This window comes from Sinocyclocheilus anshuiensis, unplaced genomic scaffold, assembly GCF_001515605.1.
Source record: "Sinocyclocheilus anshuiensis isolate Anshui unplaced genomic scaffold, SAMN03320099.WGS_v1.1 scaffold199, whole genome shotgun sequence".
NCBI classification, from domain to species: domain Eukaryota; kingdom Metazoa; phylum Chordata; class Actinopteri; order Cypriniformes; family Cyprinidae; genus Sinocyclocheilus; species Sinocyclocheilus anshuiensis.
The window spans coordinates 717,615-741,370 of NW_015552582.1; the positions used below are offsets into that span (position 1 = coordinate 717,615).

At 39.5% G+C, this 23,756-nt stretch overlaps 3 protein-coding genes across 12 annotated transcripts in view; 1 reads left to right on the forward strand and 2 right to left on the reverse strand.

The window, feature by feature from the left end:
* LOC107665346 (protein furry homolog-like) overlaps nt 1-16,012 on the forward strand; it is an 83,615-nt gene extending 67,603 nt beyond the window's left edge. For 7 of the 10 annotated variants that reach the window (XM_016456174.1, XM_016456178.1, XM_016456175.1 and 4 more), the window contains 10 exons: nt 65-247; nt 4,359-4,741; nt 7,027-7,234; nt 8,179-8,328; nt 8,506-8,604; nt 9,426-9,494; nt 10,589-10,606; nt 11,381-11,491; nt 13,278-13,471; nt 14,184-16,012. In XM_016456174.1, coding sequence (XP_016311660.1) covers nt 65-247; nt 4,359-4,741; nt 7,027-7,234; nt 8,179-8,328; nt 8,506-8,604; nt 9,426-9,494; nt 10,589-10,606; nt 11,381-11,491; nt 13,278-13,471; nt 14,184-14,466 — 1,698 coding nt within the window. In that variant the 3' untranslated portion in view covers nt 14,467-16,012. The remainder of the gene's footprint in view (nt 1-64; nt 248-4,358; nt 4,742-7,026; nt 7,235-8,178; nt 8,329-8,505; nt 8,605-9,425; nt 9,495-10,588; nt 10,607-11,380; nt 11,492-13,277; nt 13,472-14,183) is intronic. The other 3 variants (XM_016456176.1, XM_016456177.1, XM_016456182.1) reach the window with 1 other exon arrangement.
* Nucleotides 16,013-17,071: 1,059 nt separating this feature from the next.
* LOC107665291 (zygote arrest protein 1-like) lies at nt 17,072-18,651 on the reverse strand. The gene is made up of 3 exons (XM_016456122.1): nt 17,920-18,651; nt 17,760-17,848; nt 17,072-17,527 (listed from the first exon to the last, which is right to left on the reverse strand). Exons 1-3 carry the CDS (start codon nt 18,614-18,616, stop codon nt 17,384-17,386), a joined length of 930 nt encoding a protein of 309 aa, XP_016311608.1. The 5' UTR covers nt 18,617-18,651; the 3' UTR covers nt 17,072-17,383.
* Nucleotides 18,652-19,857: 1,206 nt separating this feature from the next.
* On the reverse strand, nt 19,858-23,426 carry LOC107665333 (sodium/bile acid cotransporter 4-like). Its single transcript, XM_016456161.1, has 3 exons — nt 22,728-23,426; nt 21,807-22,017; nt 19,858-20,623 (listed from the first exon to the last, which is right to left on the reverse strand). Exons 1-3 carry the CDS (start codon nt 23,267-23,269, stop codon nt 20,120-20,122), a joined length of 1,257 nt encoding a protein of 418 aa, XP_016311647.1. The 5' UTR covers nt 23,270-23,426; the 3' UTR covers nt 19,858-20,119.
* Nucleotides 23,427-23,756: the final 330 nt, after the last annotated feature.

Sequence of the window (23,756 nt, forward strand, 5' to 3'; positions counted from 1 at the left end):
AGGCAGAGACTTCTACATGCTTAATTTTTTACTAACTATTGATTCATTTTTCCTTTTCATGCAGCTTAATAGTGATTCAGCAACTGATGACGCCATATCCAATCATATGGACTCCCTCCAGCAGTCGCAAGAATCCTCCAGTAGTGTCCTGACTGAAGAGGCCACGCCTACCCCACCGCTGCCCCGCCCAGACAGCCCCACCCATGAGACCGCCCACTCTGACAGCAATAGCAGCCAGCTGCCTGAGGTGGGATCAATCAGGAGTCTCAATAAATTGTGGTGCACGGGTGCTATTTAGCCATTTGCTTTTTGCTCTCTTATGGAGTCAACTAGTGCTGTTTTCTTACCTATCAAATTCCCTGTATCACCCCAAAAATGTAAATTTCAAGCTTTTAATGCAGACTTTGCTGCTAAAGTGTTTCCGGAAAGTGTTGTATTTTGAACACTGGGCACTATCTGTTTCCTCTGCCAAAATACTGGCACATGATATCTTTTTTTCTCGCACTGGGTGTTGCTTTATGGGATGCTTGCCATCATTGACATTAGATATTGATTGACTGCTGTGTGGGTGGGGCTTGCTTGCCTGCTTGATGTTTGATTCGGGGAGAGATTATCAAAGACAAACATACACCTCAGGCCTGCTGTGCTAGAACTACCTCAAATTTGGTCCCAGAAAGGTTGAAAAAAACAGACATTAACACACTTTAGGCTCTGACGAAGACCACTCACTTCTATCCATGGACCTGCAACCTCATCGTGAGTATTTGTGAAAATCCACCATTCTATGAGGTTTGAAAGGCCGAATCCCCAAACATGAGTTTTATGTGCATTTTCTTTATTTTGTCCATTTGTATTACATCATCCCTGACTGTCCTTTTACATCCGTTAAAGGAATCATTCACCCAGACATTGTCATTGTTTACTCGCCCTCATGTTGTTTTTCAGTGGAACACAAATGAAGAAATTTTGAAGAATGTTCATGCTGATTTTTTTTCCATAGAATGAAAGCAGTCACCACGTGCTGTCAAGCTCCAGAACTACAAAAAAAAATTAATCAAAAGAGTCCATATCATTCATGCATTATGTTTAATGTCTTCTGAATCAATATGATAGCTTTATATTATAAACAAACTAAAATTTAATCTTAACCAATGGCATTCTGTGTTTTTGACATCAAGTTTGAATATATGAGAGCTACAGTGGAGGGGAAAGCTTTCAATGAGTTAAGACTACATTACTGTTCCTTGCAAAAAGCTGGTGTATGACTTTAGAAGACTTTGATTATAGCAAATAAGTGGTTTGTTCCACTTTTATGGAGCTCTTTTGTGTTCTTTTTAAGGCCTGACAACTCCTGGTCACTTTATGCTTTCATTGTATGGAAAGTGCAGTGTGAAGACTCTTCAAAGTATATTTTGTGTTTCAGTGTCATGCATTTTGAAATGGCATAAGGGTGAATAAGTAGCGACTGATTTTTTGGTGAACTATCCCTTTAAAATCGAAGAGCATGCCATGCAATAGTAATCAAGTGAAAAAAAAGGCACAGCCCGACTGAGAGAGCATTAAAGACTGCTAACAGGCTTTAGCCAGCCATGTTACTAACACTGTAACTTAATTAACTGTGGATATCTGAATATTTAGTTTTTCAGTTCATTTGGTTGATTTTAAATGACGTAGTTCTATTCTAGAAAAAATTTCTTTTTAGGATGTTCGCCCAGGTCAACCTTCATACACACAACCATTACTGTTCAGATGATTTTCAGGCAAAATTAATCTGTGTATGTCCCCTGGTCACAATTCATAACAGAATACCCTCCTGTTGATGTTAAAAAGCAGGTCATATGGGTTTTCGAAAAATATATTTTTTGCAGTTTGTAAAGTAGCTACCCTTCAATGTAAACGGTCTGCAAAGTTGTTAATCAAAAAAGTGCATGATAAATAAAGTTGTTGTCTCTCAAAAGAAAGAGTCGACTCTGAACCGCCTTAACGAGTCGTCATATTTTCGAATCTTCTGCCTGTTACCTATATATGTGTAGGTAGCACAGTTGCATAATCCCCGCCTGCCCGCGAAATACGAACACTCTGACCTGCCCACAAACACTTCAGCTAGTTAGTGTGTTCACATCATGTTGAGAAGATGCTGTACAGCGTTTTCAGCCTCACTGGGCATTCTAACACAGTTCCCACACGTGCACCTCCAATAAGTAAATAATAATAATGAGTGCAATAAAACTGCTGTCACATCACGTAAAGTACCACATACAAAGTTTAAACTTACCATTGAGAAACGTCCTGATCAAGTCGTGCATGCGATGGAGTTTCCGTCATCTTCGGACTCGGGCTCGAATTGATAAGGTAATATCGATGCCATTTTTGTAAACTTATAGCATCTTTGTTACCCTCCGGAGCAAAAAATTAATTAAGGTAATGGGCGTTTCGTTTCCAACACGCATTGTATACGGAAAGACCGACATGCACTGTATACGGAAAGACCCATCACAACAGACTTGGCCAGCTGACCAATCAAAGCAGAGTAGGCTTATGGAAGGCAGGAGTTTACAGACCTTAAGCTCAGAACTGCTTCGAACTAATCGTTTTGAAATCATTAAAAAATTATTCTAATATTAAATGTGTATTCTGAGAAAATTACAATGTTTTCTGATATTAGATGCATTTAAACCTGTTGAAGGGGACTCCAAAACAATATTAGGACACTTTAAAATACCATATGACCTGCTCTTTAATGAATGAACAACTTTTGATCAATACCTACTCAGTCCAGCCAAGACCAGTTGAGTCCAGTCATACCTCAATATCAGCTCAAGGGCATCTCGCCTGTCTTTCTCCAGCTCTTAGTGTAATGAGTCCAGATAAAACCATAGATAGTCTTACTCATCTGCTTGGCCACCACAGCCAGGAACTCCTAAAAGCTTTCTCTAATACCACCTCTATGGCTCCACGCCACTCTCCCTTCTTCTCCTAATGCATTAGACTCAAATAGAACAGAGGAGGAGAAGAAAAAAAGAAACTCAAGTTCGTTCAATTAGATGGTTGTTGTTTTTTTGTTTTTTTCCTCGGTTGTCTCCTTTAAAATATGTTTGAATAATACATGAGTCTGAGATGGAACAGTTTGTTCCCAGAGATGTTTTACCATAATTTATGTTGTATGCTGGAATTTAACGTAATGATAACATCCATTATACATCTCAAAGATCTTGAGATTTAAAGACTTTGTGACATTGAGGTCATGTGACATTGTCAACCATTGCATGGTTTGTGTGATCTCCAAAAGTTTGAACCTTAAACCACTCAGTTGTAAGTAGTGGTCGACTGATATATTGCCAATATTTGGCATTTTTATTTAATCGGCATTATGGTTGTCTAATAAGTGTTGGAAGCCAGACTTTTTTTTACAGTGTCAGGAACACAGGGTCTCCCGTTTCCCATCTTTATTAGTTTGCTGGGGTTTATTTTTAAAATAATTACTAATATAGTACATATTGTACATTTTATGTAAAATAAATTAATTTAATTGCAACATGTTATTTACTATTTTTAAATTAAATGCAAGCGAGAATAAATGGATGGATATCTTATATATCTCGCCTTTATAATGCAATTGACCACCTTACTCTAAGATATTAGATATCAGCTATCAAAAAAAATCTGATTGGCTGACCACTAGTTTTAAGCTACTGTTGCTCTTTGTGTATTTTTGTGGTTTCATGAAGTAGAAGATAGTAGAACTAGTCATACACTACATATTGAATTACATGAATATTGTCTTATGTAAGTATCCATGGAGTCTTGATTGTCAGACATGTTATGAGGCTCAGGGTAAAGCTGTTTCCCCATGAGTTTGATTTTTATAGTCAGCTGTTATTTAGCTCAGTGCTTTTATGTGATTTATGAATAGAAATACAGTGGTCCATTTAATTTATATCCTCTGATGTCACAGGTTTATTCCTCAGCTGGTCTCATTTGCATTATAAGTCAATGGTGAAAGATTAGCCCTGTACCATTATTGATTTTTCCTCTCATAATAGAAGCACCAAACGCATATAGCAAGGCCATTTTGTGAGTGGCTGTGCTTAAGGGTCCCTTGGTGATGTTCACTCTAAGTGTAATGTTCACCACCTAGTCTGAATGTGGACCAAAATAAATAGTCCTTTTTATTTCAGTAAAAATAAATACAGTTTCTACAGCAACAGCTCTGGAGTGTTGTGCTTACTGCACACAAAAAGATTCAAAGATTTGTTGTGTATTATTAGAGTATAAAGGTATTTATTGTCCCCCAAAATACATGTTGCCCTCTTTGCTCCAGTCCTGACTGCCCTTTACTGTCATCTTTGCAACTGCAGGATGCGAGTGTAACTGCAGCTGATGAATTAAGCAGCAGTGTCAGTGAGGATACGGGGTTTGGCAGTGCCACTCCTTTACCCTCAGACCCCCCTGAGCTCTGTGACTTACCTGACTCCCAGGACCCTACCGACGACCTGGACCCAGCGCCCCCTCCGCCACCAGCTGTGGACAGCCCGCCTGGATCCCTCTTTGATGATGAGCTGGTGCTGCCACCACCTGTCAAAGACTCCACCTTGGACTCCATGTACGAGAAGGAGACGGTTCTGCCCCTGGCTCTGGACTTGGCCCCCGATTCAGTATGTGAGGAGGACGTGACACTGGCTCTGAAAGAGCTAGATGATAGATGTGAGGAAGAAGAGGCGGATTTTTTCGGCATGTCCAGGTTGGTCTGTGATTTCTGTAGTAATCATTCATGGGGTTGAAAGTTGAGTCAGTCATGGCTCTGATCCGAAACCCTACCTTGTTGTCTACTAACAACATAGACAGCTACCTTCAAGGCAGTATCCTAACCAAAGTGCAAAGTGTATTACTCAAATGCCAGGTTACACAACTAACTCTTCTCACATGAAGCGCAACATATGAAATTATCATTTATGAAATATACAATCAGTTAAAGGTTGCCCAGATGCCTTTTATTCCCTATTATGTGTCAGGAGGGCACCTAAGATGCTCTCTAGTTAGGCCGCTCACAATGTTTTGAGAGTGTAGTAGAATTAAAATAGCGCAAAAAGGTTTTTTAAAAATGGAATTATGCACCCTACCATTTAAAAGTTTGGGGTCGATTAGATTTTTTACGAATGTTTTTGAAAGAAGTCTCTTATGTTCACAAAGGCTACATTTGTTTGATCAAACGATACAGTGAAAACAGCAATATTGTTAAATACTATTACAATTTAAAATAGCTATTTGCTATTTAAATGTTTTAAAATGTAATTTATACCTGTGGTGGCAAAGCTGAATTTATGGCAAAGCTTAATATTTCTGTGAGATTCCACAATGCATTTTTTTCAGGATTCTTTGATGAATGGAAGTTTCCAAAGAACAGCATTTATTTGAAACAGAAATCTTTTGTAACATTATAAATGTATTTACTCTCACCTTTGATCAATTTAGTCAAGTCAAATCAAGTCTGCTTTATTGTCAATTCTTCCACATGTACAGCACATACACACAGAGAATTGAAATTGCGTTACTCTCAGACCCTTGGTGCATACAGATAACACTAACAGTAGAACATAAATACAGATATACAGATTAAATATAAAATACAACTATACAAATATACAAATAAGGTAAAATGTAAAAAAAAAAAAAAAATGTAATGCATCCTTGCTGAATAAAAGTATTAATTTCTTTAAAAAAAATCTTCCTGACCCCAAACTTTTGAAAGGTAGTGTAAATACCCAAAGTATGTAGTGTTGTTTTCAGAAATACTTCCAAAATTTAATTTCACATGCTTCACATAAACATGATTGCAGATTTATTTTACTTTTGATGGCATGACATAGTACATGGTGTGAGGCAAACCTGTGTGAAGTCATCTGTATTTATATGTAAATAATATAGGGCTTTTCCAAATTTTATTATGCACACATTATTTTCTTTGACTGATCATTACAGATTAGCATTCACACTGCAAAATACGTTCCTCCAAATGGGATTTGAGCGATCAGATCACAAAACGTTTTGGACACCATTTACAGCTGTACATATCGCCATTCCCTTTGGATCTTTAGACTTTTTTTGCTCTGTACTGTACCATTTAATACCATTCAACATATTGCTTATCTTCTGCCGTGAATAATAAGGATGAGTTTTATTAACGCTTTGAATTGTGATCTCATACTTGGCAACATCATTGCTCTTGAAGGTCAGCCATCAATACGAGAGCACATCAGAAAGTGCCCCCACGAACTCACTTAATTTATTCTTATACACGCACTCTCACACACTCTTCCTCTGCAGTGCTATATATCATCCTCTAAGCCCTGATGTGTCCGACTCTTCCATGATCGATTAATAAAAATTATAGGCAGCGATTTAACAAAGGGCTCTAATTAGATTTTTGCACAATGAGGGCCTTTCTTTGCTCTTCCTGGCAACTTTTTACGCCTGAGATCCATTTAGCAGAAAGAGAGCCTGTAGCCGCATGTGTGAGAACCACTCTTGTGCAGCGCAGCAGCAGCGAGTGGGGGAGAGAGTGAGAGGGAAAAACAGAACGTCACAAACGCAGCGGGAGAATTTAGGCTAACACGTGAGGTGAAAAGCTCGGAGAGGGAACGGCGAAAAAGGCATCAGAGCAGAAAGACAGTGAAGGGAACAATAAAAGCTTTTAGTGAAGATGAAGGCAATGTCCTCCACATCTATCAGCAGCACTGGTCTCAGATTCATCTATTCGGTCTGCTTCATCAAGCTCTTCGGCCCTACAGGCCTGTAAGTGTGTGTTTGTCTGTGTGTGCTTATGTTGTGTTTCTGTGCATTTGCAGAAGATTTTGACTGTAACAACACTGCAGCACAGGACATCTGCAGTGAGAGAGAGAGAAGGGAGATCTTGATAGAAAGAACAGCATGTCTCTGTTTACGTTTTTCTTCCTGGATGATGTAACGCTTTGTGTACTCACGTCTCTATATGTGTCTGAGTCTAGCTCTTTCCATCTCTGTTCGCAGTCAAGATGAGGGTGATGCAGACGGCTTTCCTGAACTCCAGGCTTCACCACCTCCGTCGCCCTTTCTTTCGGCTATTTTGGCAGCATTCCAGCCCGTAGTCTATGACGACGAGGAGGACGCCTGGCGTTGCCATGTCAACCAGATGTTGTCGGACTCAGATGGGTCTTGTGCTGTTTACACCTTCCATGTGTTCTCACAACTCTTTCAGGTAAAAATGAGAGTTTGTGAGTGTGTACCTGCATGTTACATGAATATTAATATACAGTTTTCTGCAGAATACACTACAGTTCAAAAATCTGGTGTTGGTAAGATTTTTTTTATTACTTTTATTCAGCAAGTATTAATTAAATTGATCAAAAGTGACTAAAGACATTTATAATGTTACAAAAGATTTCTGGTAAATGCTTTTCCTTTCTAACTCTCTAATTATCAAAGAATCCTGAAATAATTGTATCATGGTTTCCACAAAAATATTAAGCAGCACAACTGTTTTCATCATTGATAATATTAAAAAAAGTTTCTTAAGCAGCAAATCAGCATATTAGAATGATTTCTGAAGACTGAAGTAATGACTGATGAAAATTCAGCTCTTCCATCACAAGAATAAATTACATTTTAAATTATATTTATATAGAAAAGTTTTAATTTTAATAATATTTCACAATATTACTTTTTTTTTACTGTACTTTTATCAAATAAATGCAGCCTTGGTGAGCATAAGAGACTTCTTTCAAAAACAATAAAAAAAAAAGGTTTGAATAGAGGTTTACTTGCGTTTATAAAAATGGGTTCTTAATCTATGGCCACTTTTGGCTGTATGGACTCTTAAACTTATAACTGTCACTAGTTTATTTGTCTACTTATAATTTCCAACAGTGTGTTATGTTATGTTTAGCGTATTTTTCTTGAACCACCATCAACATATGTCTTTCCAACATCTCAAATCACCATTTTAAGCATTTTTGGAATGAATTGTCTCCACTTTCTAGCCATACAACTAATTTAATTGCTAGCATTTTATGTATCCTAAACACAATTTTTTATTTCATAATCAAATTTGTGTAAGTGATATTTACCATAGCTTGTTATTTGACTGATTCATAGCTTGGTGTTTTTCTGCAGTACTGAGTTGATTCTCTCCTGTCTCTTTAGCACATTCAGAGGAAATTTGACTCGATTACCCATGCCTCAGTACGATTCCTTGGTGAGGGGCTGCAACGAATGGGAAACCAGTTCCTGAGCTCTCTAGAGGTCATGACCTCCTGCTCTCAGTGTCCTACAGTCCTGCTGGATGCTGAAACTGTGAGTGTACACTTCCTTTGCACCTCACATCTGAAAATTACACCGCTTATTGATAGTTGTGTAGTTACACTTGTCTGTTTACAAAGATTATATCACTGCCCAATCTTTTATCTATATGTGTGATAGTGTGCAATAATACAACATGTTGGTATATTCAGTAAACTGTGTGTGTTTTAGCTGGTCTCCTGTGGGCTCTTGGAGACTTTGAAGTTCAGTGTGTTGGAGTTACAAGAGCATCTGGACACTTACAACAGCAAGAGAGAAGCAGCCGAACAGGTGAGATACTAACTTCAGTAATATATCAGTGTATAATATTGTGGTGTTGTGTGTTTTCTTTTCCAAGTATTTCAAAGCCATATCATGTCTTTGAGTAAGAAACAAATGCAAAATTTAAGTTACTCACTGAAAATCTTTCTTTAAATCTGATGCAATAATGAAAGAACGTCTTTGGTTCCATTAAGGCAGAAGCAGTACACTGATTTTCAGCTATACCCAATTCCTGTTTGTCAGTTTTAGTTTGTCAGTTAAAGTTTAGTCTTTAAACCCATCTTTAAAGAGATTATGCAATGCAAAGGAGAGACAGCAGAGGAGAATAAGCTGACAGTGCAGGATCATAAAACGTCTCTTTGCAGTTATTGTTGGCTAGTAAATCATATAAGGACGCGAGTTGATTTAGCCAGCGTTAGCCTCCGTTAGCACCCATCTAGAATCTACAGCAGCCAATTTCTCTCATGGAGGCCCTAAATCATTTAGGCTGTCTGGGCGGACAGGCTCAGGAAGGGGAGTAGAGGGGGCAGATGGGATAGTGGATGACTAGAGGACAGTAATTGGATGAGACACAGGCACTGCCTCTAGAGCATTATGTGCCGACCCCCACTGTGCTTAAACAGACCCTCTTTAATTTGCTAAGTAGCAGACTCTTATTAAATTTACCTCATGCACACTCCCATACAAACTATTCGTCTCTCCCTCTATTTCTGTTTCGCACTCACAGGAACGTCATCTGTCTTTGCTCACATTCACAGCATCAGAAATTTCCACCTTCACTTCTCTGCTTTTTGGTTAATAAGGTATCTAATTTCTGCTTCCCCTTGCAGTGGTTGGATAACTGCAAAAAGACCTTTGGTGATAAAGACCAAAACCAGCGACCCAACACTCAAGCTCAGGTATAAAAAAAAAAAAACACTTCCACACACTCACCTCACTGCATGCTTCAGTTTGAGCACACAAATGTGAACATTTGTGCTCTAAACAATTCTATTCATCTCTGAGAAATAAAACAGAATGTAGGAACGTCTGTAAGAATGTAAGCAGAGTTGATTCGAGGGCAGCAGATCTTTCTGCTACCCATAACCAGGCCCACACCGAATCCGTGCTCCTGAGCTCACCACAGATTTCTGCAGAATTAAAATGTCTGTTATTCATTTCAAGTTTTGCACATCCCTTTCATCCACACAACTGAGTAGATTTTCTCCAAAAATTCAAAAAAGCACAGTTCAAAAGTTTGGGGTCAGTAATATTTTTTAAAAAGAAATTAATATTTGTATCCAACAAAGACACATTAAATTGATGAAGAGTTACAGTATAGACATTTAAAATAAATTCTGTTCTTTTAAACTTTCGGGGTAAAAAAAAAAATATTATGGTTTCTACAAAAATATTAAGGAACAGTGTTTTCAAAATTGGTAATCGGAAATGTTTCTTGAGCACCAAACCAGCATATTAGAATGATTTCTGAAGAATCTTGTGACCCTGAAGGCTGGCGTAAGTACTGTTTCTCTGTCAGTTTGTCTCTTATGGTAGAGGCTTTACCTTAATGCTCTCTGTGTCTTACTCTTCTATTCATCTTAGTCACTGCTTTCCCAGCGAACAGCATCTTTATTTTCTGTGATGTTAAGCACTTTTGCAATTTTGTGATGCCACAGTTGATATTTCTCTCTTACTGAAACTTGCATCTGTCTCAACCTCTCTCACTCTCTTTAATTTCCCTCTTCGATCTATTTGCATATATTTAGCAATGTAACAAATGTTTGAGTGTACATGAAACTGGAGAAAACATATTAAGTCATTTCTCCTCCTAGAATGCATTGCATGTGACTGCATTTTTTTTCCTGTCATTGTTAATTATCAACAGACTGCAATATTTCTCTCTCTGTCTCTCTTATGTTTGGTCTTGAGGTGTTATCAGCACACTAATTTTTGGTCTTTCTCTCATTTCCTGTGTTTCCTCTTTTTGTGACCTGCTGTCCTTTTTGCTTAGCCAATGGAAATGCTAGCAGTAAGTGGTTTATCATATTTTAGAGCCTGTCACAATCCTTTCTATTTAGCCACGCATACTGAACATTCATCTATACTTCACTGATACATCTGCACACTCGATCTCAACCAATCAGAATTCAGAACTACGCCTACATCTGATCTCTTAACACCACTACAGACGTGTCTAATTCATGATTATTCATAAATCATCACTACATGCTTCAATGATTATTTAATGGCTTAAATGAGTTCTGCATACTTACAGTGTTGACCTTGCTTCCTAAATGCTGATTTTCTAATGAGTTACTAGTGTTTTTAATGCTTTTAGAAAGTTTGACACATTATGCATACAGAGTGTGTCCATGGACATCTGAGCGGAGGACGCGAGAGAAAAGTAGCTTAGATTATTTTTGTACCTGCCATTTTTGCATGCTCACCCCTTCATCCATCTGTCCCCTCTGCTCACTCCTGAGTCCTGACATATTTTGGATCATGCAATTCAGATCTGACATTTTCCAGAAACATCACTTTTTCAGGGTTTTGTTCTGATAGGGGAATCATACATGGTCCACGTTTTACAAAATGATTCTCCAAGGTATAACCTTGCTAACCCTTCTCTCCGTCTCAAAGCCAGGATGTTCATCCATCCGTCTTTCCCTCCATTTGTTCATTCATCTTGCCGTCCGTTCATCCGATCATGCTGTTTTGCTGCTGACTGTGCAGATGATTAAAACTAAAGATGTTAAGGTGATGGTGTCATGTTCTTTCTTTCTCTCTCTGTCTGTTTCTTTAGGAGCTGGAGTTGTGTCGACGGCTGTATAAGCTGCATTTCCAGCTCCTGCTGCTCTTTCAGGCCTACTGCAAACTCATCAGCAGAGTGGACACCATCAAGAGAGAGGCAGAGGTTTGTTTCTGCTTGTGTCTTGTGTCTTTTGTCCTTTGTTGTTGTTGTTCACACAGGATACATTGTTGTGTTTGTCTGCACCATTTTTAAAGGGTTAGTTCCCTCGTAAATGAAAATTGTCATCATTTACTCACCTTTAAGTTGTTCCAAACCCATAAAACTTCTGTTCATCTTCAAAACACACGTGACCCTGAACCACAAAACCAGTCTTAAGTCGCTTGGGTATATTTTTAGCAATAGCCAAAAAAAACATTGTATGGGTCAAAATTATCGATTTTTCTTTTATGCCAAAAATCTTTAGGATATTAAGTAAAGATCCTGTTCCATGAAGATATTTTGTAAATTTCCTACCGTAAATGTATCTAAACTTAATTTTTGATTAGTATTATGCATCGCTAAGAATTTTCTCGGCCAAATATTGTCCTATCTTAACAAACCATACATCAATGGAAAGCTTATTTATTCAACTTTCAGATGATGTATAAATCTCAATTTCATAAAATTGACCCTCACAAATTAAGATATTTTTAATGAAACCTGAGAGATCAACACACATACATAGAATACATTATATATGGTAAATGGAAGCCCATTAGCCCAAGGATACTTGCTTGATGTGTAAGAACAAACCTCATTGGTTGAGGTTGGCTCATCTGTTTACCATATATGATGTGCTCTATGAATGTGTATTGATCAATGTTTATGTCAATAACAGCCTCAATTAAATCTCTTCATCCTATAAAGCCATCACGTCTCTTTAAAAGACTTGGATTTATTGGAGTAAGGATGGAATATTTTTACACTGTCTTTATGATCTTTTTAAAGTGTCAAAGTTTTGTTTGCATGGGTTTTCAATGCAGGGATAGAAATCTCTCAGGTTTCATTAAAAATATCTTTATTTGTGTTTCTAAGATGAACAAGCATCTTATGGGTTTGGAACAACATGAGGCTGGCTGAATGTTGAATGGATTATAATTTTTGGCTGATCTATCCCTTTAATTGTTTTTCTATGTAGGATTGTGCTAGAAGGACGGCTTTGACCATTGCAGCATGTCTCGCTGTTGTTTCAGTGTCATTGTCAAAACTTTAACATGCAGTCTCAAGATAGGAATATATTGATAGAAGATGAAAGATTCTGTTTCATTTTGCAAGAATTTGTGTGAAAAGGCCTATAAATTAAGCGTATGTATAGATTTATGTCATATTAACAAGAAATACAAATCTTATTTGTACTGTTGTGGCTTTTCGAGTGCCACAAAAAGTGCATGACATGAGGCCAGCAAGCTGCATGATAGCACACACATACAGAAGACTGGATTTGTGGTAGTTTGTGCTAATGTGTGCCAGTATGGACACACAAAAATGTCTGACTGCACATAATGATCTTAGTGCAGTTTAACTTCATTATGCTCACTGAGAGAGACTGATATGCTTATTACAGACCAGAGCAAAGCCATTCACTCGCTCATCGATACTAACTCGCTTACACTCTATAGACTGCACACATACACACACAGAGCTCAGCGATCTCTGTTATGTAGAAATCATATAACAGTTCACATATATTTAGCTTGGGAGAATCCAGTTTTGAGTTAATATGCATTGCCTTAGTTTCAATTTTCAATTGTTTATTCTTAATATGAGATGACTATGGTGTGCCTTAATGATTTTGTCAACTGATTGATTGTGTACTGGCAAGTTGGTCATTTTTCATGAGTGGTTTAGAGTTGTGAGAATATTAACTGAATGTTGATTTAAAATGTCATGGTGCTTGTGTGTTTCTCAGGTGACTAACATGTCAGAGGAGCTGGCCATATTAGAGAGCTGTCTGAAGGAGGCAGAGTCAGTAGGTGATGGACAGGAGGGACTGGGCGAGATTGAAGTGGACCAGTCAAGCACAGAGACGGCTATCCACTCACTCATCGAGAGCCTCAGAGCACGGGACTTCAGCACAGCCATTGCTCAAGTTAAAGCCTTCAGGTAAGATAACTAGGCTTTGAAGTTGCAGTGAAACTGTATCCCAATTAAATGGCTCATCGGACAAAAAAAGTGTAGGTTGGGACTTGGATCATTGTCATTTGCCAATTGCTGTGATCTTAGTACTATTAATAAAAGATGTCAATAATATTGCACAGATAAATTATGTATAATAAACGCTGTAGTATTTCATGAAAAAATAAGGGTTGTCAATTTTGATTTCATGGTGTCTTTAATGTCGCGATGAAGCTGAAATATTGTAATGCACATCCGAGTGTAACGGATTATCAAAACAGAAAAAAATGTGGGTGTGGACTTGGTTCAGTCCATCAGTTGTTGATTGGATAGAGGCAAATCTGAATGTGAGCTTTCAGGTGATTCTACGGAAGGGGGGCGGAGTTTAAGCGACTAAATGAAGGGTGAAGTCCAACATACATCACCAGTCTGTCAAAGTCTGTTGTTTAACCAGAAGATCGAATTGACATTCATGACATTATACATTAAATATATTCTGATTGGCCGATTTCAGAATTGGCAGACAAATTGCTTGTCACTGGAAACATATTTCACATCATGTCTAGTTAGGATCCATAATGGAATTAAGCATCTTGTCGAACTCCTGTAGATCTCTTTTGCATAAATCTGATATGTTCCTGTATCTGTATACCTCTATAACCCCACCTTCTGTATCTCTTACTTCTCTTCATTCCCTCAGGTGCATGTGGCCTAATGATATATTTGGCAGTGAGAGGGATGATGCAGTACAGACGCTGCTGCACATTTACTTCAGGCACCAGACTCTGGGTCAGACGGGCTGTTTGGCTGTGGTGGGCCCCAGCAGGGATCTTTCTCAGGCCAGCTCACGCCTCATGGAGCTCAACCTTCAGATCCGCGAAGCTCTCTGCCAGGCTCAGACGCACATCCTGTCCCCGACCCCCACGGCCCACATCCAGACGCAAATCGACACGCAAAACACAGTCCTCAGCACTGGAATGTGAGAGCTTCACGAACTCCACTCTCTTCCTCCGGGGCGGCGAGTTTGGAGATTTTCACGTAGACTTCACCTCAAAGGGCTAAAGAATGTGTGGCTATTAGTTACTCGAAACTATTACGCAAGTACCATGTTTTTCCTTCCCCTTTTCTCCAATAGTTTAACTTCTCCAGATGTCAGAAAAAGTACGAAGAACAGGACTGGTCAAGAACCATTAGGAGGGACACTGGGCGATAATGATGCTAAATTTGAAGCTTTTTGGCGGAATGACCTATGACCTCTAGGCAGTGTCTTTTTAGAGTGATCCACATCCTTCTGCCCCACTATGCACTGGGGCAGAGATGGGATTTGGAGCGTTATTTTGAGAATCAGAGTATCACGATGGATCAGTGAGACTCGCATCGCTGATCGCAAAAAGCATGCTTGAAAGAGAAGCCTGCAACAAATATTTTTTTGAGAAATGTATTTTTTAACAGTCTTAGGTTGTAAATGTTAGGATATTTAACATGTAAGCTGGGGGGCTGTACCCTCCGTATAAAGAGGTTTATCTGTTTAACTTTATTGACCTGGATCGGGGAGAACTTTCAGCTTTCACTGGGCCGCTCTTACAAATCCCTTAATCTATAACCAAATAAGTAGCTGCCTGTAGGAAACCATAGACTTTTGTGTGCGCGCGTGCGTGTGAGAACGAGTGCGAGCATGTGCTTGCGAGTGCGTTTGACATGGACTGATGTTTGCACACCCGTTCTCTCTCATACATGCACGTTAACAAACCGAAATGCACAAGTGACGTGCAAACTGGCTGCAACTCATGGAAATATCAATAACTTATTTTACTCTGTATATATTTTAGAAAATGTATAGTGTAAAAGCAGTATTTTTCCTTGTACATCTGTGTAATGCACTGTTCAATCAGAGAGAGCTCAGTAGAGGGTAATGACTAATGCAGAAAATAGCGAGTTGAATAGCTATAGTTGAATACGGCACCTTAATCTTCAATATTTCCCGACGAACGAGCTCAGCTTCTCAGCCGAGTTTTGCCATATGCATTCCTTGATACCCACCGTGATCTCCATGTTTGCTCAAAGTCCCTCTGTGAGGCCCCGCTGGAGCCCCTGCTGAGGGGAAACTGGGGCTAGTGTTTGTCGATGTTGGCTCTGTCTTAACCCTAGACTCGGGGCTGCACTGAGGGTTTGTGGGCTCTGCGACGTAAGGCACTGTGCTTCGCTTGCCGAACTCCAAGAGAAAAAGCGCTGTCCTGAAAGCATTAACCGCAAACGTGGGGTGGGGGGGGATCTGTCGTGGCACATTAAGAAATAAAACATTTACTGTATTCATTCCTCTGGGAGATCTCTTCTGTTGCTTGTTTGGTACATTTTGAATGCTGTTCTTTATTTAATGGATATATTATTTACATGGAATAATATAGTTTTTATCTAGAGGTGCGTTATCCTTTTTTTTTTCTTTTTTCCTCCCCATCTCACATTTCTCTCTGGTTTGTTTTTGTCATCTGATTTATCTGCACTGTTAAATAAAAACCTGATTAGAAGCAACACTGTTTTTTTGTCAGATCATTTCCTGATGGTTTTTAACGGTCCTCATTGTTTTATTGTAGATATCCAGTTATTAACTCTATCAGCAGTGCATGTTGATTCAATGTGTCCAGTTCTCTAGCATCACTGGTCTTTTCTATTAAGACCCGTTCACATCAAGTAAAATAACTAACGGTTACCATCCACACCAATAGAAGATAACTTTTGGTTTATAAAGCGTGTGCTACAGTTATGCCATTAGCCACTTTAAGTGCTAGAGCTCTTTAAGTTTGTATGGATTTGTATTGGCTATCATGGAATTCATACAACTACAAAAAAAATGTTCTGAAAGGAATTCCAACACCATAAGTCCTCGGTTATCGTTAAAGGTGTGGTTTAGACTGTGGTGCAGGTGTACATGCAAAACTTTGGCACAAATCACTTCATCTAGGTAACAACCCCATTTAGTCCATAAACACAAATGACTGGTTTTGCGTTATTTAGGAGTTACGGTAATGTTAAAACTATTGTGGTTAGTCATACGACCATTTGTCCATTTAAGGCATCCTATAATGTAACCACTACATAAACCAAACAACCTGCATTGGTCATTGACAATATAAAGTCCGAAAAAATTTGACTGTTTAATTTATTACATGCATGATCTTTACTAGTTCCAGAAAGAGCAAACCTTAAATGAACCTTAAGTGAACAGACAAAAGGAGTTATTGTGCTAGTCTGAAGACTTCAAGTACAGTAAACAGTGCAATAATAGTAAAAGTTGCAAGTCAAGGACATACATACAAGACCCCCCCCCCATCAGATTTAACTCTTGACAGTCACAATTACTGTATTGTTTTGCTCTTAATCTTGACTTTAATCTGAACAAACATTTGTGACTTGCATCCCCTCAGAGCAGTTTTGAGGTTAAAATGGGTGTCCAATCCTGCTCAACCCCTATTAAACACCTGAACCAGATAATCAAGGTCTTACTAGGCATACTAGAAACTTCCATGCAGGTGTGTGTGTGGAGGCAAATTGGAGCTAGACTTCAGGACAGAGCTTGGATACGCCTGGGTTAAAAATCAAATCCAGTTTGCTGGATTTATAGGCACAAAAATGCTTCTAGTAGTGTATAAGTCAAGTCAGCCATTCACGTCACCCTGCTGCAGATTAGTTCATAGAAAACTCAAGATGTGCTAGTAATTGCCATTTTTATTTTTAGAATTGGCACCTACAGTTACTTCACGTACAAATTAAAGCAAAACAAAAAGAAATAAACTGTAGTGACCGATGGATCCCCACTGCGGTCTTTGAGCAGCGAGGGTGCAGAGACTGAGGTGGACAATCCAGCTGGGCAACAACCAAGCCTGACCGCAGCGGACAGAGCTGCTAGATGATGTATTTGAAGCTGAATGTGCTGTCACAGGACAGACGCTTGCCTTTGCAGCGGCCGCACAGATCCTGTCTGTGCGGTCTTTGGGGGTCCACGTGACGTGATGTTACAGAACACGTACAGCGAGACTTCTTACAAGTCTGAAAATGAAATTTTCTAGTTGTAGTTAATGTGAATAAATGGCTCTGCAAGTGATGATCTATTGAAAGACAGCTGCTTGTAAACCATTGACACTCCTAGTTTAGTTTACATTTTGAGACCAATGTTGTGGTAAAGTTGCACCAGTTTTTTTTGTTTTTAAAGTCATCTTTAAAGTTTGCAGAGGTCCTATAGATCATCTGTAGGCATCTGGTTGCGAACCTATAGGTTTACCTGACAGGTTATGTCCTCAACACGGTATGGGTTGAATGATTTCTGACATGTTCTGCAAAACTGCTTGAGCCATACTTCTGCTCCAAAAACTGCATTAAAACAAGTTAATACACTCATAACTTATGAATAGTTCAAAATGGATTATAAATATTTCAGGAACCCATTTCTCCCACCTGGAACCTCACTCGAGCCTTTGATTTGGCTTCATCTTGTCCGGATTTCACCATCTCGTTTCTGTTCTGCTCATCGGTTTCCGTCTGTTTGTTTTCATTTTTCTCGGTACTAAGCGGTTCCTTCGCGCTCTCCTCGCCCTCTTTGCGCTCGTCTTTCTCAGCACTCACCACCTTCTCTGCGCTGTCCACCGTCTCAGGGGCCTTAGGCTCCGTGTCCTTTTCCTCCTCCTCCTCCTCCTCCTCCTCCCTGAAGAGGGACACTAGCCTCCTGGACTCAACCGGAGAGTAAACGGCTTGAGTGCGCGGGAACCGGACGCCGCCGCTGATGGGGCTCCCTGGGGTCTGAACCCCCTGTCGCCGCTGGCGAAGGGCATCACGCTTCCGGGCCAGAAGGGTCCGCGGGCCCAGAGAGCACTGGATGGACGCGTCGGTCTTTGGGTTGACCTGGATCCCTACGTCTTTGGTGTTGGCTTTCCTCAGACGCGGGGTGAGGTTCGGGTTGATCTGAGACAAGATGGACTTCAGCTGCGCTCTGTGGTAATTATCGAAGTAGGTCTCGCCTTCACCGTAGTTGGCGAAGTAAGCCTTCTGTCTCCAGCCCTTGAACTTGGGGTATTTGTAGGAATAAGGGTTGTAAGAAGAGTAAAGATAGTTGTCGACTGTCTCGTTACCATATGTAGCCATTTTTCGCTTAGCCGGTTGGGGAAATGCACTGTAAGTGTTTAAGTAGAAGCAGGGGAAATTGAGGGCAGGTGCATAATTAACTCCAATTAACAGGATTCCCAAAAACCCGAAATTGTTAGGGAATTTTCAAAAGGTGATTTCCAGGCTTGGAAAAATCAAAGAAAGCTTTTTGGAAAATTGTGGTTTAAACTGGTTGGGAACATACATAGCTGGTTTCTATGGTTGACCTACCATCCAAAAACCAGTTTAACCAGCTAGTTTGTTGCTGATCCAAGAAGGTCCATAAGTTTTGACGGTAATCTTAAGTCATGGACGTTTTTATATTGGGTAATCATTTTTTCTGGAAATATTTGTTAGTATTAAAAAATACTACTACTAAATAATTCATTTTACATTAATTTTTGCGTGAAATATCTATAAAATAACTTTACCAGTCTGGCAGTGATATTGTATTAAACATTATAATATTACATGCTTGTCATAAACATTTATTCATTTTGCAGACATTTTCACATATTCTGATAAACATGTACAATATTTTCATTTCAGTTACAGAGATGGATTGCATATTCAGATATTATCAGATGGAAACAATCACATGATCACTTCTTGTCCAGAATAAACCTTATTTATATAAAGCCTGTTTTTTTTTATTGCAGGCTTTTATTCTGTTTTTCAAAATCACATTTGTTATGATCTGACACTGACATGCTGTAGCCTTTGGTATTTGTCATATCAAGCAGTGGTAATCCTGTAAAATTCCACTCTTCTTGAAGTAATAACCTCAGAAAACATATTTTCTCCCAGTTTTGGAATCAGAAGCATACTGACAGTGGGTGATGTGCAATATAAAGCCAACACGCATACCACATGGGATGTGAATCAGTCTTCTCATCCTCTTGGTCCACATAATCAAATAAGCCAATGTAATTAATTTACTGAGGTAATAGCACTGATTCATTTACAAACAGCAGCATCAATCTATATTAATGGTGTATAATTTGCATACTTCTGTAAGACAATGAAAGTGGCTTTCACTATTACATTATTTGAATGAATGAATGAAAGAATGAATTAATGTATAATCAAATTTACTCAGTAATAACAAAAAATATATATTTTATATACAGACATAAACCATCTCTCTAATCTTATTTATCTTATATATATTTTATACTAATATTTTAAATATATTTTATACTAATTTTAGAAAAATTATATTGAATGGTAATATCTGGCTAGTGTGTTTATATAAAGCTTTAATGTTGTCAACTTTAGTATCGCCACCTTGTGATGTCATGATATTAGTTTCCATTTTCACAGTCACTTTTGGCACATATTAGTTATAATGCTGTGGGTGATTAGTAAGAAATTCAACAGTCAGTGAGTGATGGCATGAATAAATCCTAATGTAGATATGCAGGTTTAGTGTCTGTAGTAAGTCTCAAGTTAGTTGCTTTTGTTCCCTTATACAGGTGTGGGGCTTCCAGCACCATCCTGTGACTACAACACGATGACATTGGGGTCGCTCACTGTTAACGCACCATACGTAGAATCAAACGGCATGTCTTCTTCCTTCATTCTCTTGTAGGATATGTTTGTATCATCGTCATCATCCTCCATGAGGTCCTGTTTGTGCAATACCTCTTTCCTGTACATGCGGTAAGCCAGAATGAAGATGCCAGCCTCTGCTGCCTGGAAGAGCGCGTACAGCAGAGGAAACATATACATGCCTCCCATCAGCTGTGGAGGGAACGCCAGCTTCAGGATGGCCGTGCAGAGCTGTACGTTCTGACAGCCGGTCTCTAAAGACACAGTCCTCCGACTGTTGGGGGGGAGATCAAAGAGCGTTGCAAGGCCGTATCCTGCCGCATAGCCAGTAATGGGCATGAGTAAGGCCACCAGGTAGACGGAGGCAGGGATGGTGGCCAGCAGCTCCGGACCCAGCATAGTTCCAGTCATGATGAAGAGCATCAGCAGAGTGACCAGGAGAGACCACAGAGACACCTGGAGCAGAAACACTGGTGTCACACACTGTCATACAGACCTCACTGGAGTTTCTCAGTAGATTTTATATAGGCTATTCTTCTGTTTAGTTACATTACATTTATATTTTAGTGATTTAGCATAAAACATTTTTATTTTCTTATATATTCTCACATTCTTATATTATTATTTCATTTTATGGGTCTAATGGACTTATTCTCACAATATTCTAATTTTATTTTATGAGTCGAATGGACATTCTCACAATATTTGTATTTTATTTTATGGCTGTAATGAACATTTTCTCACAGTATTTTTGCTCGTTTTGTTTTGTCTTATGGATCTGATGTACAAATTCCCCCAATATTTTATGTTATTTTCTGTGTCTAATGCACATATTTTTATTCATATTTAACTTTATATTCTGGGTCTAATGAAAATATTCTCACAATTAATAGACACTTATTTTATGGGTTTAATTTACATTCTAAAAACACGGATATTTTATATTCTGTGTCTAATGAAAATATTCTTACTATTTTTTTTTATTCTTGATCGACTGGAAATATTCTCACAATATTATAATTTTCTTTTCTTTTAAAATTAGCAGCAATTAGCTATGAAGGGTTTTCATTGCATTTCATTGTTTTCATTTCACTGGGGAGTGAATCCTGAAAGGAGTGAATGGCACAGAGAGGCACATGATGATATACTACTAGAGGAGAAAAGTGCAAGCCATGAGTGACAAATCAGCCCACTTGTATCCACTCCACTTATTGTGCTGCACCCCCATTCCTTTATCACACTCTCCGTCAGCCCTGCCCTCCCCTCCCCTCCCGCATCGCTCTATCTCACAGTCGCCACTGTGCCCTTACCAGGCTGTTCTTAGATAAGCTCAACTGAAAGGAGGAACCCATGTGCGCATGTGACGCCACCTCGCCCTGGGCACTTCAGTCTCCTTTTAATAGCCAGAGATGTTGGACATGTAGGCGACATAAGCAACCCATCACAACCAGTGATATTTCAGAAATGACAGCAGAAATCTAAATCATTTTTTCTTTATGATGAATCTCCACTTAGTGACTCCTCCAAATCAAATAAACTTATCCTGATATTTCAGGTTCCTTTTCCTAAAAGTAAACATGCACAGCTTTGGCACTGCTTTGAACGACTTTTAGACAATAAGGTTTTTGCATTAAGTCACCTTGATGATGATTTCAGCCACTCGATTATAGCGGTATCTAAGCCAGACCCCAAACCCGATGGGAATGAGAGTGCTGCAGAGGGTGAGAATGATCGCACCGAAGGGCAGAAGGTTCACCACGGGTGTGTTGATCCACGCGCGGCTGTACATCCACAGAAACAGCGGCATGAGAACGAGAGCCAGAATAGTGGATGAGATGGTCATGATGATGCTGGAAAACGAAGCCCATCAAAAGAAATGTGTTAAAAAAGCAACATGTTATTCTGACCTTTCTTTGCTCTATTTCAGTATAATACATTAATGCATATATTCATGAATATTGACATTAAGTCAGAATGACCTAAAAGAGCATACTGAAAAAATTAAAACACAATATGTGATGTGCAAAAATACTTGTTAAAAATCCATAAATATTTCAAAGCACTGAGCTACAGCACCTTCAACATTTCACACATTATCACAGTTTATTCGCTATAGTTTAGAAAATGGTAATAAAATATGACAAGAACTCAGAGTTAAACTGTGTCAGAACAAATTAATCTTGATAATGACAGATAACACTTAAGCAAATCATGGACAGATCAAAGTGTCTGAATAATTTTTGGTCCCAAATGTTTTATCAATTTTACTGGTAGTCCACTGTATGAAGAATTTTTGGGTATAATATGTCACAGTTTACTTTATTTTGCTATCCTCACTTACATAAATGAACTATAGTGTCCTGCACCCACTAGTAAAAAAAATATATTAAAAAGTATATCTGGTGTCTGAATAATTTTTGGTTTGACTATATATATATATATTCATAAATGAAAATTTCTCGTGATATTTTATTTGTAATGGACGCATCATCACAATATTTTATTCATCAAATAATTTTTCTAAACAAACAGTCGGATGTAGACATCATCTGACAGCTACCTGAGGTTCATCTCTCCGTTGACCAGCAGTGACAAGATGTTGGAGAGGTTTCCTCCAGGGCAGCAGCCGCACAGCAGCACGGCCATAGCGGCCACGTCGTTGAGGGAGAAGGCCAGAGCCAGGAGGAAGGCGATGAGGGGCATGAGGACAAACTGGCACACCACCGCCAGCAGGACTCCTATGGGCTTTCGGATGTGCTCGCCCAGCTGACTGAGCTCCACCGTGCAGCCCAGCCCCAGCATGGTGAAGCACAGGACAAAGCCAACAAACACGTTAATCCCGTGACTCAAGGGTGAATCCCAGAAAGCCACAATCAGGTGAGTGGGCTCTTCAGAGGGCGAGAACGGACCCGCCAGGAGCCCCGCTGGAGCCACATCAGTCCTGAAGCTGCTGAGCACAAGTGAAAGCGGCTCTTCTGTGGCCCGCAACCCTGCCATGGAAGGACTCTCCGAGAAGCTGACTGGATCCTCTGTGAAGTTCAGAAGTTGCATGAGCGCGGCGGTGGACGCGTCAGTGCTCGGCACGCCGTTGGAAGTCTCCATCGCGTCTCCAGGGGACTGGAGCTCTCCAAAGGATCCTTCGGTCTCCGCTGACCGCTGGTGTCCCCTCCCTGAACTGAGGAGAAAGGCGCGCGGTCCCCTAGCGGCGCAGAATCATTGTATGACTCTCAGCAGGGACTGAGGGTCACAGGGCTGTCCAGCGTGGAGCGCGCGGTGCCACTGGGAGGGGTTTGGCGTCGCGTCAGCAAGAGCCATTACAGGCATCATCCACTCCAATTAACTGATCACTAATGGCGCTTTTCCACTGCATGGTACGCTCGGTACGGTTCACTTTTGGGGGGGGTTTCCACTGGGTACAGTACCTGGTACCTGGTACTTTTTTTAGTACCACTTCGGTTGAGAAGGGTCTGGCTGCAGCTGGCGCTTGCATTCTCAGACACTTGCACTTCCGCTAGCGACGTCACTTGCAGTCTTTTTTATTTTTTATTTTGTTCTATTTATTGATTACTTTTTGTTTGAATCTCTCAAC

Excerpts from the sequence above, each read along its gene's own strand:
- LOC107665291 (XM_016456122.1), bottom strand. The coding sequence starts at position 18,616 with ATGGCTACATATGGTAACGAGACAGTCGACAACTATCTTTACTCTTCT. Across the intron at positions 17,849-17,919 it reads GTTCCAGGTGGGAGAAATGG|TTTTTGGAGCAGAAGTATGG; the intron begins GTTCCTGAAATA and ends GTTTTAATGCAG. Across the intron at positions 17,528-17,759 it reads TTGAGGACATAACCTGTCAG|ACTTGTAAGAAGTCTCGCTG; the intron begins GTAAACCTATAG and ends TTTCATTTTCAG.
- LOC107665333 (XM_016456161.1), bottom strand. The coding sequence starts at position 23,269 with ATGGAGACTTCCAACGGCGTGCCGAGCACTGACGCGTCCACCGCCGCG. Across the intron at positions 22,018-22,727 it reads AACGGAGAGATGAACCTCAG|CATCATCATGACCATCTCAT; the intron begins GTAGCTGTCAGA and ends TTCGTTTTCCAG. Across the intron at positions 20,624-21,806 it reads TGGCTGAAATCATCATCAAG|GTGTCTCTGTGGTCTCTCCT; the intron begins GTGACTTAATGC and ends TTTCTGCTCCAG.